At 41.3% G+C, this 17760-nt stretch overlaps 1 protein-coding gene across 4 annotated transcripts in view; it reads left to right on the top strand.

The window, feature by feature from the left end:
• The window catches only part of AIG1 (androgen induced 1), a 119611-nt gene extending 110658 nt beyond the window's left edge, over nucleotides 1-8953 (top strand). For all 4 annotated transcript variants that reach the window (XM_048489423.1, XM_048489432.1, XM_048489442.1 and 1 more), the window contains 2 exons: nucleotides 1678-1841; nucleotides 8218-8953. In XM_048489423.1, coding sequence (XP_048345380.1) covers nucleotides 1678-1841; nucleotides 8218-8255 — 202 coding nt within the window. In that variant the 3' untranslated portion in view covers nucleotides 8256-8953. The remainder of the gene's footprint in view (nucleotides 1-1677; nucleotides 1842-8217) is intronic.
• The last annotated feature ends 8807 nt before the right edge of the window (nucleotides 8954-17760 follow it).

Raw genomic sequence — 17760 nt, 5'->3', positions numbered from 1 at the left:
TGGACTGGGAAAAGAATGTCTTGCCCCTTTAACAAAGGTTTAACGAGTGGAAATTGCCATATGGTCAGTTAATGCTTTTCATGGCATAAAGTTAAATAACATCTAACTTCACTTGATAATTACTTGCAGATCAAAACCCCTGATAAAATATTTGCATAAAACGGAAAAGGAAGAGTTAGTTATTTGTGGATTCAAAATAGATTAAGAAAAAAAAGGTATTGCAAAGTGGGGTGTGAAACTTACTGATAATAATAACAATTAGGAATTAATTTTATTAGGTAATTACAGGCCAAGTAGTGTTGATACTCAGTACAGATGAAATTGGGAGCCACTTTGTTAAATATTTTTGTGTGTTTTTTCTTCCTTTTTGTTTGTAAACTTTTAAAATTCTAATAATAAAACTGTAAATTAGTTGCAGATAAGTAAATTACAGATCTGTAAATTCTGTAATTTACAGAAACTGCAAATTATTTGCAGATAATTGCTTGCAGATCAGCCTAATATTAAAGGGACTGTAGAGGAACAGTGTAAAAGATGGTAACGCTACCCCAAAGATGTTATTGGTTCCACAGTGGAAAACTGCTAGCATCATTAGTAATTTACAGTTGTATTAGGAGAACTATGTGGAAAAGTGGAACCCTCCCACTTCCTCAATCTCACTAATTCAATCAAATTCAAAGATTCCCTGGTCTATAGTGTATAAATTGAAATATGGAGAGATACAATCACAGTGATCTAGTTTTACATATGGTTTGTCCTGTAAGTTTTATTGGATGACCCCTGCTGTAGATTGTATTTGACACAGGGTGATTCTGCACAGGCCAAGTAAAATGGGTTGAGGCCCTTTTTAAAAGCTTTGGGGTGGACTCCCACAGAATTGCCCCCCCCCAAACACCTCTAACCCGTTGTATTGGCCAGAACTGGGTTAAATGAAAATCTCTAAATTAGCGACTTTTCCCCTTCACCCTGGGTTGCAAATGCTTCCTGCTTGCCCATGCAAACTACAGCAAGCTGGAAGCGTTCAATCCCCACCCCCTGCTACCTACATGGTGGATTCTCCAGGCAGCTGCCATTAGAGGGGATAATCTAATAGGCAGCCACAATGCCCTGCAGGTAGGTAGGGGGATATTCGGGTTGGGGGGATTCTTGAGGGGGGATTCCCAGGGTGGTGAATTCACAGGTGGGGGGATTCTCAACTTTGTGGTTCACACAGAAATGCTGTTCTACCTCTGTAATCCCAGCGATCCTGGCTGGGCCCTGCAGCTGCCGTACAAATGGCAACAGAGGCAGAATAAACGGGTTCCATGAATCCACTGCTGCCTCTGTGGAATCAGCCACACACTATGTAATCTGCCTTGAGTCTCAGTGAGAAAGGCAGAGTATAAGGATCACAAATAAATAAATAGATTTTAAGGGAACCACCATGAGGGCACTTCTGGTCCATCCATTGCATACATTTTTAGGGGAAAGAAATACTTAAATTTGTTAACAAAATTGTGTGTGCCTGTTTCTTGCTGCTTTTGTTTATCCATCAATCCTAAATAAATCTATCTGGAGTCATAAGTATTTCAATAGATCCATTATAGAGGTCATTTAGAAAACTCAATGAATGTTTGAGTTACTCAGTAAAGCTAACAATTCCAACATATTCTGTTTCTATTTTTTTATGTATATTAGGGTTTGTTGGATATATCATGTAACAGGGGTTTGGGTATACCCCCTTCTGGAGTACCTTGGTTCGGGAACTAAAATTATTTTCTTTGCAATTGTAACTGCAATAATTACCATCTTCTACTTGCTGGGTGAGATACTAAACAACTGCATCTGGGACACACAAAAATGTGAGTATTCCTTTGAGAAAAAATTACATGACTATGCAAGTAGTGAATTGCTAGTGACATTATAATGATATAAGAGACTGACTGTACCATATTCTTTTCATGTGACGAGGTGTTTAAATCCTTTCATGAGGTGGTCTTTTCACATAGTGTTCCTATATCAAAGCAAATGCTTTCAACAATTTTAATCTATGTTGTAACAATAAGTTGTTACACTTGTTCACACCCATACCATGTCACACACTAAAATGCTTTGGATAAAACAATACATAAAGCTACACTGCCTTTAAATACTTTTTGTCCTATCAATGGGTGATCCAATAATTTCATCCGTATTTCATTCAAATATGTATCTCTAACTGCCACGGAAAAGAAATGTGATGAGGATCAATTTTGTCTACCTCCTGTGACTTGCCAAATTTCTGTCATGGGTGGTAAATATTTTTACTTGTGTCACTGGGAAAAGTAAGCAATTTTGCACATGAACTAGCTATTTTCAATGTGTCTACTGATAGGAATTTTCAGAAAATACATTAGAGTGTTGTGGGTTTTCCAGTAACATCTTCTGTAAATCCTCTATAGATGCCGGCCACAGGTGCAGGCAAAACATCAGGAACACAGCAATACATCCCAGAAAATCCACAACACTCTAGTGATTCCGGCCGTGAAAGCATTTGACAATACACAGAAAATACATTTATTCATCTCCCCACCACCACCACCACCACCACCACCCCTCATCAGTGGCCAAGCCTATATTTTTCCTAAAGTCAGCATAGCTTGGTGATGGACCATGTGTTGGGAGGGGAGGTAAGAAAATAAAGTGGCCCCATCCACAATTTAAAAATCAGACATACCTGATCTATGGAACAGGGTTTTTGTTCCATATTGACTGCAGTAAGTAACAGTCTGTGACTTTTTTGTATCTGTTTTGAAAGCACTGAGAAAATATTGTTTGAAATTGGGTCAGATGCTACAGTATCATAAGTGATATAAATCAGATGTCCTTGCAGAGATTTGACAGGTATGCCACACGGCAAAATTATGCAATTAGCACATGCCATCATCTAAAGGATGAGATGAAAGTGCAAGACATTTACAAGGCACTTCTAAGTTCAATGTGTTTTTCATCCTGCTCTTAAAGATATGGGTTAAATAAAATCCCACCCCAGACAAAATAACTTGCAGTTAGTTTTCCCAAGCTAAACCACAGACATGGTAGGCAAAGCAAAATCTTCCCATTCTAGGTGCCACAGCCAAAGATACTGGGATTTCAGCCAGAGTATTTGATCTACCGGCAGTAAAATACATCTCAAGAAAGGCGAGAGACGTTCATAAAGACAGATAAGACAGCCCAGTTTCAAAACCACTGGAAAAGTTTCCTGCAGCAGCACAGGACACAGGAGACCAGCAGCTGGCACCAACTCAGAATCTGAAGCCAATAGGCTCCTCTGGAGCTAAGCCATTGTTTTGTTTTCTTAAACCTTTGACTGGATATCCAATTGTTTTTGGTTTGTCAGTAACACCCAACCCATTGCATTTTGGATTATTGGCAGTGTTCAGACCCAATTGTTTCCTTATTATGTCTTTCAGTAAAAATGTCACTACTGCATGCCTTTGCCCCTCTGCTGTAATCCAAGCACTAATTGGCACATAGATTTTTTTTTCCAAAGGGGCCCCGCAGTAAGAGCTGAGCAGATTTTCCATTAAAGAGTTATTAGATTTATGGTCCAATTCCTTTTAGAACTGCTTTCAAAAATTTCCCTCCCATCCCCCTACCCACCCGTATTGAAAAGAAAGGTTGGGAGTCTTTCTTCAATATATACACCAGCTCTGGAAACCTAAAAAATAAAACGTTACAGAACAGTTTGACTGGGAGATTTAGTCTGAATAAGCTAAACAAGCAAAAGGACAGAACTTTTGACCAGACTCCAATTCTAGAGTTTTGTCCAAGAACAAACATCTGAAAATGACGAATGTTCCTACAGCCAGGAAAACAGAAATGGCCACAGTGCAGTTACCTACGGGTATAGCATATGTACATGGACATCCATGCAAGTAGCATGACAAGAAATCAGGGGAAATGGGAGATCTGGATGTACTTCTTGAACACTTCTCTCTCAATGCCTTACTCATGAAGTGGTCTCACTACCTAGACAGTTTGAAACAATAGACATGTTGGTCTGAAGTAGATTTGAGTCCACTAGTATCTTAGAAACCAATAAGATTTTCCAGATATAAGCTTTTGAGAGCCAATGCTCTCTCCATCAGACATGTGAAGAGTAGAAATTGAGAAATTGAGATCTCTCAGTCTTTTAATTCTAGTCAAAATAGATGTTGTAAAAATGCTTGCAAAGGATGCAAAGGTACAATACATATATAATATTATTATAAAATATATAATATTATTATAAAATTAGCGCCTGTAGTGGGATAAGACTCCTATGTCACTATTAAATGAATGTGGCAGGGAAAAAGGAACTTGTTGGTAGTCACTGATCTTTGTTATCCACAAGGTAAAAGTGGCTTCCTGTAAGTATTAGGAGTTGCTTTAGACAACCCCCCTCCCATATCACCTTTTTCTAATTGTATCGTTCTTAAGGTGACTTCATGTCATTGTTGTCATGGGTGCTGCCTGTAAAATATCCATCGGTCTTTTGACATGGTTCTATTGATCATATCTGGTATTTCAAATATGTCCTTCAAGCAGGGGCACACTTGCCAGAGGGACATGTGGCATCACATTCCCCGGGCACCACCCCTTTGATTATGTGATCAAGCCATGGTCAAGGACCCGGAGCCTGCACATGTCCCTCTGGCAGGTATGCAAGCCAGCGTGGCCTCCAATGGGGGGAGCGGCAGCAGCCGGCACTGGGTTGTGGCAACTTTGCGAGCTGTGGGCCTGCCGGGCACCCCTCGAACAAGGCAGGCGTGGCTTCCGATGGAGATGGGAGGTGGCAGCAGCCCATGCCAGGTCGCGGCAAGCCATGGGCAGGCTCCTGCAGCAGGCTCCCAGATAGCCCACGGCTTGCAAAGTTACCATGGACTGTAACCCGGTGCTGGCTGCTGCCGGGGGCCCCCACCTCCATCAGAGGCTGTGGAGCCTGCCACAAGCCCACTTAAGGCCCTTGAACGAATCAAGCATGGCCTCCGATGGAGGTGGGGGGGTGACAGCAGCTGGTGCTGGGTCACCTCAAGCCATGGGCCGAGCCAGGAGTCTGCTGCAGTCCCGCAGCAGGCTCCTGGCCCAGCCCATATCTTTCAAAGTTGCTGTGGCTCGCAACCTAGCACTGGCTGCTGCTGGTTCCCCCAGCTCCATCGGAGGCCACAGCTGCCTCGTGGACCACCGGCTAAGGTAAGTAGAGTGTGGGAGTGGGGCATCCAGAACAGGTGTTGGCCTGTGTGTCATTTTCCCCTGCGTAAATAATTTTTCTTGGATTTTTTTGCAATCAACATGGTACAATTCACAGCAAAAAAGAAATGTGACAATTACAATTAAAACTGAGCACCTTTCTTTTCCAGTGAAACAAAAAAAATGAAAAGAACGACACAAAGAACAAAATTACCATAGAGGATGACAATTCCAGATACGTTCCTAAAGGTTCTGCTGATTCTTCATCAAGTGGCAGGGTTCAAAAGTCATGATTAGGATAGAACTTTATTTTAAGTGTCATCTTAAACTGTAAGGATGTTTGTTCCAACATGCTAAAGGAGAAGTCATGTTTTGTCAAAATATCCACTTAACCCATTCCAACATGTGGAACTCATCCTGTCCTACCCTGACTATAGCCCCTTCTTTATCTGTCTATCGATCGATCGATCTATAGAAGACAGACAGACAGACAGACAGACAGACAGACAGACAGACAGACACACACACACACACACACACACACACACACACACACACTTATTGATTTGGCTGATATATATATATACCGGTATATATAAAAAACGAGAAAGTAGAGCATCCTTCATCAGTGTGCTCCTATGCTTCCTGGTGCTCTTTGTCTGAGACCATGTCAACTCCATCGTAGTTTGAGTTCAGCTCCTTTTTGCTGATTTTGGCTGCTGGCACCGACATGTTGAAGGGGAGGAAGGGAGGGAGAAGAAAGAATGTGGGAGGGAGAACACATGAGAGAGTAAGGCTATGCAGGGGTGGGATTTGAGCTAAAGCCTCGCCTCAGAATGGTCTCGCACGAGCCACTCATTGTCTCCTCCATGAGGCCCTTCCTACCTATGCTCACCCTACTTTCCACACTCAAGCTCTTTGATAATGAGATGGTGCCAGCACCTGGGTTCTTCTCATGCTACCTCCACACAGCCAGAGCCTCTGTCTCCTCCTCTTGCTCCTTCTGGTGAGGGACAAGTGAGCTGTCCAGACCAGATAAAATCTTGTAGCAAACTGGATGTGGCTCACTGGCCATAATTTGGAGACTTCTGCTCTAATTAAAAAGGGGTTACAGTTTTTTAAAAATGATTTTATGTGTAAGGAGGAGGAGTGCACAAACCACAATTTTTTCTCTTCCACCTAATTTCACAAATGGGATTAATGCTCTGAACTGGTGCTTGGAAAGTAGTAGGCTGGATGAGTTTAAAAAACTGAATCCTGACAAGACAGAGGTTATCTGGGTTAGTAGAAAGGCAGGTCAGAGACTTGAGATCTCCCCCTGCCTTCAATGGGGTTATAGTCTCTTTGAAAAGCCAGGTTTGCCACTTAGAAGTGTCACTGAACATAGCAGCCATCTTAGAAGATCCATGGACTCATGGTGGCTTGGAGTGCTTGTGCCCAGCTTCGGTTGATGCATCAACTGCTTCCATTTCTGGGTCAGTCAGATCTAGCCACAGTGATCCATGCCATCTAGCCTGAACTATGGCAATGCAATGTTACCCAAGAAGCTGCAGCTAGTACAGAATGCTGTGGCTAGACTGCTGGTCGGAATCAGCATGTGACCCCAATATTACAGCAATTACATTGACTACTGGTCCATCCCCAAGCCCAATTCAAGATGATAGTTTTATACTTAGAAGTTTTACATGGCTTGGGACAAGGATATCTAAAGAACTGTCTTTTTGCATATGTTCCTGCCTGAGAATTAAGATTAGAGAGAGAGGCCTTCTTGACCGACCAATCAATCAAAGAAGATTGTTCGGTGGGTACATGAATAAGGGCCTTTTCAGTGATAGCCCCATGATCATGGAACAGCCTCCAAGGCTCTCTCACTTTGATCTTTAAGAGGTTATTGAAGACTGTTCTATTTTCGACTAAATTTGATTAACTTACCAGCAGTCCTAAATTGGAGTTTTAAATTTTGGCTTACAGGTCTTTTCTGTATTGTATTTTACATAGTTTCTCTATATTGTACGCTGTCTTGAGGTAAGGTAGTAAGGCAGCTAATAAATGTTTTAAATAATAAATGTTTTAAATAAACAAATCCACAGCAGTGCAGAGTACTAAATGTGTTCAGTGCTCTGTAAAAGCTCTTCTCTGTCTCTAGACATTGTTTCTTCCTGAATATCATGAATGCTGCTCTTAATGCTTTTCTCAGGAATGTGGGAGTTTTTTTATTCAGGTTATTATTGGCTAAAACACACACAGAAATACACATCATAATATTGTTTTGGGGACACAGTTCACAGAAGTGTATAGACAGACATAATTTTGTCTATGTGTTAGTCTGTTGGTTCTGTGTAAGATAAGAACTAATCCTTTCACATCCTGGCTACATTCCTATGCTCATTTATTAAAAAGTCACTCTCATGGAAATCAGTGGAATTTACATTTGAGTAAACATTGATATGATCAGGCTAAGTAAAAATCATAGAACTGAGCTACAAGAAATTCAGAAGTAAAGCACAAATCAGGTCAAAAGTGAATTGCACAAGCTACTTGTGTTCTTTTAATTTACAAATCCTACAAAAATTTGCTTATGCAGAACATGCACAACATTTTCTGAACCACACACAAAGCTGCCTTACATTGAATCAGACCACTGGTCCATCAAGATCAATATTGGTCTCTCACATCATTGCAACTGGAGATGCCAAGGATTGAATACAGATGTTCTACCACTGAGCCAAACCCCATCCCCAAAATCCATGTTCAGATAAGGCTGCTTCCACAGATATAGCCATTGTACCTATTAATACGTGCTATTCAGCTGGTTCAAAAATAGTTGGGATGTCATACAGAATTATACTCACAACCCCTCTCATAGCAGTTTCAAAAGTGAGGCAGAGGGGCTTAAAACTTATTTCTAAGGAAATAAAAGTAAGAAGAAAAAGAAGCACAATTTCTTCCAAAAATATGTAAGAGTCCAGTTCCGTTTTATCTGCTGCAGTGTTTCAAAAGATTTTTTGTTTGTTTGTTTGTGCTCAGGTATGGAAGAAGGAAAAGAAAAACCTAAATTGGACTGAACATGGGATGAAAAGAAGCAAAGGATAACTTGCAGCCATGTGGAAAGCACCTCAGTGTAAGACGTGTTGCTGGAGAAGGAAAATTCCATGAACAGTGCATCCAGTATACTTTTATTTTTCTAAAAAGGAATATTGATTTAGTGACACATTCTTCCTTCCGCTAACTGTATCTACCCATGAGAATATGTATCATGGATATCTTCACAAAGCCCTCAACACATGCCCTGATGCATATCAGCGTTAAGGATCTTCCTCTCAGAACGAAGACTGAAGGATTCTGTTCTATCTCTGATGCAGAAATAAATTTAGGCAGGCCAAGACTGAATCAATGGGACAATCATCTGCAATGGATCAGTCCCAATGAGCAAATCAAAGAATTCTGCGGCATTACGACCATGAACTTACTGGCAGTATTGGGGAAATAAATGTGAGAGTGGGAAAGAAGTTGAAGGTTGAAGTGAGGACCCTGTGAGAGGCTGAGTATACCTGAGGTGCCCATAACAGCAGTGCAAACTGTTTATACTCCTTCTCCCCTCTTAAGCTGTGTTTTAATTTGTTCAAGGAGCAGATGTAATGTAACAAGCTGCTTTAAATAAGTGGTGCTAATTATCAGAGCAAACAATAATTACAGCTGAAATCTATATACATATTCTGTCTTAAAATTCAGTACCACTTCAATAAAGATCAAACTATCTCTACATTTCTTCTGCTTGGGTTTTTTTAATTGATCAAGCCACCACCTCCACCACCCCTGCCCCAGTTGTCTTCAAATTCAAAGGAAAACACAGGTCTTTTCTTATCCTGCCATTTCCTAGATCAATGAAGAGGAGTGGAATATTGCTGCTTATAGGGTTACAATCTTTGCTAAGTGAATGAGGTAAGTGGGGGGGGGGTTGACCAGTGAGTCATGGGGGTTGGCTTGGAGAACATCAGGTGCATCATATCCTGTCCAACTATATGAATGTATCAACAGCAATACATGTACAGGGGAGCCAATAAAGCAATGTGCAATTGAAGAGGTGAGCTGTAGGACACTTTGTCGCAGATAACTGGTGGCCAATTCTTGTTGGCGTTGAGATTACTATGTTCTCCAGCCAGAGTCACAAAGACAGAGAACACGGCACATCTATCTAGCAGAAAGGCCTTCACAATTATGGAGAGCATATGCTCAGACTTGGCACTACATATTAATATATATTTACATACCTAAGGTAAAGCACCAAAAAGGAATGTCACATTCCTGTGGTATAGTGTTTGTCACAACCTGAAAACATCTTGGTAGGACAACCAGGGACAAGAACATTGCAGTCAGGCATACCTGACCAAGACAGGGGGGTGGAAGCCAGGCATTTTGTATAACTCAGTCTTCCTTTCCTAATCAGGCTCTGTAATAAAGTTGGTGCATCCTAGCAGTAAAGATTCACAGTTATGAAACATGTGGGGTAGGGGCACATTCCTGGCATACATTCAGCTTCCAAGGAGGTTTATATAATATTGATGTGGAGTTTCTGACAACATTAATTTTTCTTAGAAGAGAAATGGGGGAGGATCCAACAGCCTATTTCCCTGACCACAAGAACTTTTGTTTGCTGAGCTCATTTGGTATGGCACCTCTCCTCATCACAACCTAAAACACTCTCCAAAAAGAAAGCACCCTCCCCGCCCCCAGGAGCAGGGTTTCATTCTGCCATAGGAGGGGAAAGCTGTAGAAGTTTCACCCCACTAGTAGAAAATGTTGTGTTTACAGAACTGTGCTGTTGGATCAACACAATTCCTTATGTCTTCACTAAAACAGGATAAGAATTCCACAGGATCTAATTAAACTGATTCATGGGCTTTATCTGACCTTAGAACCTGTCTCTGAGGCCCCTTCCACACATGCATAATAATGCACTTTCAATCCACTTTCACAACTGTTTGCAAGTGGATTTAGCTATTCCACACAGCTGCAAAGTACATTAAAAGTGGATTGAAAGTGCATTATTCTGCATGTGCGGAAGGGGCCCAAGAGTACTGTGGGGCACCTTTTGGATCATAGTCACGATCAGCATGAGAGCTGTGCCTCAACGTCCTCTTCTGTTTTCTTGGAAAACTCCTTCATGGGCAGTCTTTGGGGGCAGAACAATATTGTGGACCAGCTCAAAGATGATCAAGGGAAGACTACACTAAGAAACTGAAGAGAAATTTGGAGAAGGAAACAAGCTAGAATGAGAACTTCTTCCAGGCACAGAGGGCAGAATACTAGAAACCATAATAGGAGAAAAAGTAGCTTACAGTAGATTTTGTACAAGACAGGGTGCAAAGGCTGAGGCACTGCCAAGGGAAGAAAGGCATTTAAATTGAACAAGTTGCCAAATGGTTGTACAATATCTTAGTAAAATGTTTTAAGAACTAAATTCTTGTAGAGATCTTTTAAAAACAAAAATCTGAAACGTTGCTCTCTCCAGTAGAAGGGAGAACAGCATTCTCTGTCTTTAGCTGCCCTGAGCTGCAGTAAATAAATATTGTCTATGCAAAGGAAGGTTCCTTTTTTCTCAATAGTTCCCCATACAAAATATTCCAAAGAGGTTAAAAGGCTTCCACTGAGGAATATATCTTTAACAGGCAATATTTATAGACCATGCTCCAAGTATAATGCAAGATTTTTTAAACATTTCAGTTGTGTAATGTAAATTAAGTCTTCTCCGTCAACAATGTGAAGTTCAGGTTGATAAAAATAGGATCCCAGAGTTTTTGTTAGTAGCATATGAGTACTTTCATGTAGCTAGGCTCACATAACTCATTCTTCACCGTTGGGATTTGCATGTCTGCCTTCTAAGCCTGTGTTTCTCATTGACCTTTTTTGCTCATTAAACACTGGATGCTGCTGACCTTTGTCTTTACTTCACTGTACTGATTTCACAAATGGCAAATTTTCAAAAAAGGAATACCAAAGCATCACTGAAGTTCAAAATCTTCCTGCCAGAACAACTAGGATGGGAATAGTTTCAGCAATGTACACAGCACAGTCTTGTAGCTTTGCTGTTTGGAACGTGCTGTGGTGCAGCTCCTTACAGTGCTGCTGTTGTAATGCCAGAAGGCTCAAGTCATGTGCAAAGAGCCCAAACTACAGTTTCTCCCACACTAGTGTTGCTTGGTTTCCAGGAACAACAGCATTAACATGCATAGCTGCAGTGTGGATTTGGGGCTTCTGGTGATACACCAGTAAAGTAATGTGAAAACTGAACTTAAATGGTCACCATTGTCTTCAGCCCTAACCTGGTAGCGTGGTAGTTGTTAAAGAATGCTGGATTAGGACTAGATTCAAATCTACACTCAACATGAAACTCACTGGGTGACATTGGAATATTCATTCTCTGCCAGCCTTATCTACCACATGGCATCATGGGAATAAAATGGATAGTGAAGAGACTCATTGGCGATTTATACATTTGCATTTAGGCACCTTCAGGTCAGATTCTTGGTTATGTACATGCCCCACCTCCAAACTCACCGCATTGCAGATCAGAGAAGGCCCTTGGTTTGTGAAAGTGGGCAAAGTGCAACTTTTTCTTTGCCTGCTCAGAGAAAGCAAAGCAGACCAGGTGGGTTTGACTTTCTTCGGGTTTTCTGTTCTTCCCTGCCTTCCTCCACCCATGCAGGAGCAGTTTCATCCACTCCTCCACTGGCATTTCTGACAGACCAACAGAGCTATTTTTTTAAAAAAAAATGACACTTTTGATCAATCGCAGAAGTAACAGATCACCAAAATAACTTGGAAAATGTAGTAGATGAATACAAAGCAGACTGCATAATTAGTCAAGTATGGTCTGAATACTTGGGGGGGGGGAAACCTTGATGAACAGATTAACTATTTGTGGGCAAACTGATTGACAAAAACGTGGTCCCCTAGTAGCAAACAGTGAACAGATCATGAGCTGAATTCACAAATATTCAAGCATCCCTAATGGATATAGAAAAATTTGCACAACTGGGAAAGCCATGCTTCCGTGAGCAATTCTGTAGACATCACTCCTCCCTCCAAAGCCCATGATATTTAGATGACATTTGAAATTGCAGTAGCAATCCAAAATGCCACCCAGCACAATAGCATTAGTCAGCACTACCAGGAGGAGAAAGAGAAGGGGAAGGGGAAGGAAAGTGGAGCCAAAATTGGGAAAGGGGTACAGCTGAAGCAAGTGAGGAAGCGAACTCAAAGCCGGCAGGAGGGAATGAAAGCAAAGCCAGGACAGAGGAAGTAGTGTTTAGAAGAGCAAGGGGATTTTCTTCCCCTGTGAATTCTAACTGGTCCCTTTCCTGAATGATTTTCTTGCCAAACAAGCAGTTTCAGCACATTAAAATAACAAACAGCTAGGAGAATGGTCTGTCTACATCAATGAGTCCACACATCTTAAGGTCTCCACTCGTATACTAGCCGAGTATTACCATGAGATAATATCTTTCATAATTGACACTGAGGGCAAATAGTTCCTTTGGTTACAGCAGCTGACTGTGAGAAGCAAAGGCAGGACAAATGGGATGTACTTTTTTATTGATACAGGGAGATCCCCTTGGAATCCTTGATCTGTGAGCTGCAGAGCAGAAAGAGACACAAAGGCCATCTATTCCAAATTCCTGCACCATGATCAAAGGTACTATATTTAAAGATCTGCATCTAAATCTAGATCAACCCACAACATACAGGTTTTCTATCTACTGGTAGTTATAGGCAGAAAGAACAAACAGACCAGGAGTTCCAAGATACAAGCAGAACATGTTAAGGAAGAAGCAAAGCCAGTGAAATAATAAAAGAATGAAAGGAAGAAAGAAATCCAAACAATGTGACTCCCACAACCTAACCACGGAGTAACTTCTTAATATGGCAAGGTACATTTGTCTTTCTCATGGTTTATGAATTTTAAGCTAATCAGAAAATCACACAGATATATTCTCTTCACATCAGTAGATATCTCAATGCCAAGTAATTCCTCATATACATGGAAGTCTGTTGCTTGTTAAACACTGATTTGACCAGTGGGCTTTGTCATGCTGATCTTTTGTCACTTTACTGAGATTAAATATTATGCTCCCACCCTCAGACATTTCTGAACTGGGTAGTTAAGATTAAAATAACACATGATAAAGGTTTAAATTAAAACCATCCTTTGCGGAACAGAAATCTGTTCTTAAGTTGAAAAGAAAAAAAAACAGCAGGATCCTCATTCACAATTCTTCCATCATCTTATATAGGAACTCTGCCTATCCAGTTTCCTAGCAAAATGTAACTACAGTGACACTTACAATGACACTTTCAAATGGTCACCAAAACCTCAATATCATTTATTGTATGTATTATAATTCAACTGTTAAGGCAGAGCAGATCATATGCCTGAAGTTGCGAGCATTCTGTCATGTATGGTCAGTGGTGTAATGCCAATGGGATGGGGGGGGTGCAACATCCCGGGCATGTGCCGGTGCAGGGGCATGGTGGGGGTGGGTAGCGCTGGGGCAGGGGCGCAGGGCACATGCTTGCCCCAGGCACAGTTCCCCCTTGCTCCGCCTCTGGGTATGGCTCCTGCCCACCCTGACACTAGTCAGGGCCCAAGGACACACCTGGGCATCCTTTCTTATACTTAACTGTCTCATGTTAATGGACCTTTTGTTCTTAATCACTGTTCTTGGAAACATAGTAAGTAGGCAACCTCGCCAAGGGCCTCTGGAAAGGGGGAGGATGGAGGCTCCCAGGAGAAGACTATCACATGGCCTTGAGACATTCAGAACTCCATAACAAAAGTTTTCACACCTTGTTGTTCTACTAATCTGTGGAAAGATGGAAGGGGTGTTTCACTGGGAAACTGAAAGGAATAAATATGTTTGCAAGAAGCCAGGTTCCTTTGATCCGGCTTCTTACCATTTGAGTCTCTGCTGACAATCCATTAAAGACTTCTGATGTTATATCCAGAGTCCAATATATTGACCGTTGTACCAGGACCCAACAAATCTAGAACCTCAGCTCTATTTTAAGTGTCACTGGTGCAGCAGATGCTTTTCCTTGGGTTCATCTAATGGCATGATAATTATTAAAGAACTGCAGCCAAATAGCCAGACCTCATCACATGTTGTCTCTGCTGATGTAGTTGCATGTATTGTACTAGACCTATGAGAAGAATCTGGGAAGAAATACTTCCCATAGCACACGTGTGACACTTAAAGGGTAATAGGCCAAGAGCTGGAATTGTTATTTTTCATGATAACTATTTGATGCCTAAGTTCTACATGAACATGAAATGGATTTATGGTTCTTTGTAAATCCCACTAGGGCTATTTAAGTTCTTCAGTTTATCTGGAGAAGATGTATGTGTGTTTGTATGTTTAAGGTACTGTGGAGTTGCGCAGATTGCACATGTATCTCTGTTTGCACTATCACTTTAATCATTGACTGTTTGCACTAGAGCACTGAGTGTTTAGATATTTAGCAGCCTAGGTACAGTGGCGTTCATTCTTGGTTCTGTAATACAGTGTACCTATTTTTCTTTGTTGTTTGATTTCCCCTATCTGCAGGGCTTGCCTGCTGAACTCTCCGAGGACTTCTTGCCCTGGTTCTCTTGAGTGTTCCAATCAACTCACTCTTAAAGGCACACAGTTGCAAGACTGCTGGTTTTAAATTACCGTTTAAAGCGCTTTAAATTGCTGTTATATTAATATTGCTGTTATTGCAGTTATATTGATATTGTAGCCCCTTTCCAAAAATAATCTTCTCCCCCGCCCCCCCCCCCCAAAAAATGAAAGAGGTTAAGCAATTCCCTGGACCACACTCTGCTGAAGAAGAGGATCATGTCCTAGAACACATACTCTCCCCCCACACATACACACATGGTCACACACGCATACTTCCTGCTGCTGCTGCCATAGGAGGAGAGAGGCTTGTTATTTTGATATTCCTTGGTATTTCAGTATTCCTGTATTAGATCTATCATTGTTTCAATAGATCTAATATGGTACAAATGCTTGAAGTTAAAATAAAGTTTTACAAAGCCCTCCTGATCTTCAGGGAGGGCAGAAGAAGATCGGGGAAGTGGGGTGGAGCCAAAAAGCCCTAAACAAAGAGTAACTCAAGCCGCCTGCCTGCTTTCATCTTCTTGCAAAACAAGGGAAAAGTTGCTCTTTGCCCAATCTCACAATCAGTGGAGATTATGGGATCACTCATGTAGAAGGGGCAAAGATATCCATAACAGAAACTCTGACCCCAAAGAATCTCCCTTTAGCGCAGGGCAGAGCAGCAGTATATAATCAGTCATAGGCAAATCCATTAGTCATCTATGTGTTTCTAGGCTCAATATAAGGTGCTAGATCTTACTTTTAAAGTCCTTTGAAGCCCATATATCTGAAAGACCCCGTCCCTCCCTGTATTATCCCATTAAATGCCTCTAACCATTTATTGCTTGAGGTTCTGTTCCCTGGGAAGAGAAAATAAGAGATTCTTCTGCCAAGCCTGTTGTGGAATAACTTGCCAGATGACATAAATGTTGCCTTTTGGTAGGGGGTATAAAGCATTTGTTAAGGTATCTGGTGTTGAAAGTGGTGACTGAAGATCTAGAATGTATGCTATAGGATGTGGTCTTCATTTTTTGTAAGGGTTGGTATGTTACAGTTGCTAGACTTTTATATTATTATTGTAGACAACAATGGACTTTTTTCAGTTGCCTTGAGATCTTTGGAGGAAAGGCTGATAAATTAACACTTATTCAAGGGTTGACCTAATAACAGAGGATCAGAGAGGTTATTACAATTCTATGTAGAATTACTCCAGCCTAAATTCATTCATTGGACTTAGCACAAACCTGTTAGCTGACCAATCAGGTTGCATCTGAGGAGTAATTAATGCAAAAGTACTATTATATCTGTTTTATTTGTTTTGTTTACCCTGCACCCCCTCTTCACATAGGAATTTATTTCAAACTGTCAGAAACTGACCAGCTTCTTAAATAATGTACACATTTTACCATAACTTCAATGTTGTACAAGGCTTTGTGCAACAGAATTATGGTTAAGCAAAATCTGTGGAAGATTTGTATTCCACTAGTTGCCCTTAAAATAATATGAAGTGGATTTTGCAGTTTACACATTTGCATAGCGTGGGATTACTATCAGGAACTTATAGCTGGAGAACTGGAGGTGGGGTGAGCAGTTTCCAACATTTCAGTAGGTTGGAGATGCACCAATATGAACAAAGCAAAGAAAAGGGGGAGATACAGTGTCTTTATTTTTGAAATAATATAGAATTACAAAATGATGAGAAATGTGTGCATTGCTTATATTATTTTCTCTTGTTTGTGCCAATTCAAATTTTGCAATATGCAAATGTGTGCATTTGTGTGTGTGGTGTGTGTGCATTTTCAGCTGCATGCTCTGTATTATGGGTGTCAGAAGAAAATGTTGCTATGGCAATTGCTCCCTTTGCTGAATATTAAATTAATGAAAAAGCTAAGCCTGCAGATATATAGATATATTCAGGATATAATCCAGCTAATGATGGGCAGCACAGCCATAGCCCCAGGCGGCTGGGGACAGGGTCACTGCTGCTCCACCCTGCCATCTCCAGAGAACTCTACAGTGACATGGGGAGGCAAAATCCCCTCTCCCCAATGGTGCTGGAAAGCTTAATGGGCTTATGCCACCCAAAAGGGTGGCGTAAATCCCAGCCCCAGGCTGTGGTATAACTGGCCACAAACCCAGGGTGGGATTCAACTAATGTCAGTTTCACCTCAGAATGCTCCCACTGTGCCAATGGGGCAGAAAGTAGCACAGCATCCAGGCATCCCAGAGAACTGTGGCATCAGCCCACCACTGTGTTTACCCCTTGCCAGGGTAAGTGCCCCTGGAAGGGCAATTCTGCTGGCACAGATGGGGCACAGTGCTATAGAGGAAAAACCTAATGGAAAAAGTCACCCCACCCACTACTATGTTTTAAGTTTCCCAAAGCTGTTTTTGCCTTGTTGAAACACAACATGGGGGCTCTGTTATACACATATGTACATAATGTGTAGTTTGCCCCTCTATTAACCTTCTTCCAATTATGCTAACATAAAATGAGGTTGCACACCCTTCTGAAATCTAAAGTTGTCTTGTGATCTTCATTTGAATGGCTGGCTGTTATTAATGCACAAGAGAAGAAAAAGTGAATGAGAGAGCCAGTGTGGTGTAGGAGTGAAACTATGATCAGGAGGACTCCAGTTTAAATTCCCACTCTGTCATGGAAGCCTGCCAGATGATCTCGGGCCGACTGCACACTAACATACCTCTCAAGGTTGTCATGGGGAGATGCAAGGCACTTTGAAAGAAAAGTGGGATATAAATGAAGAAAATAAAATAACTAGATGAGGTAAATAACACAAATAGGCATTATGATCAATTGTACTTTTACATTTACATTATGTACTAGCACTTCCAGCTTCTGTGAAAATATGTAGGCACATCCAGCTCTGGGAAAGTATGCATAAGATGGTGCTAGTGTTTAGATTTGCCC

The sequence above is a fragment of the Sphaerodactylus townsendi genome, linkage group LG01 (genome assembly GCF_021028975.2).
Source record: "Sphaerodactylus townsendi isolate TG3544 linkage group LG01, MPM_Stown_v2.3, whole genome shotgun sequence".
Classification (NCBI taxonomy): domain Eukaryota; kingdom Metazoa; phylum Chordata; class Lepidosauria; order Squamata; family Sphaerodactylidae; genus Sphaerodactylus; species Sphaerodactylus townsendi.
The sequence above is the reverse complement of the archived record's forward strand: the minus strand, read 5'-3'. Positions and strand labels throughout refer to the sequence as shown.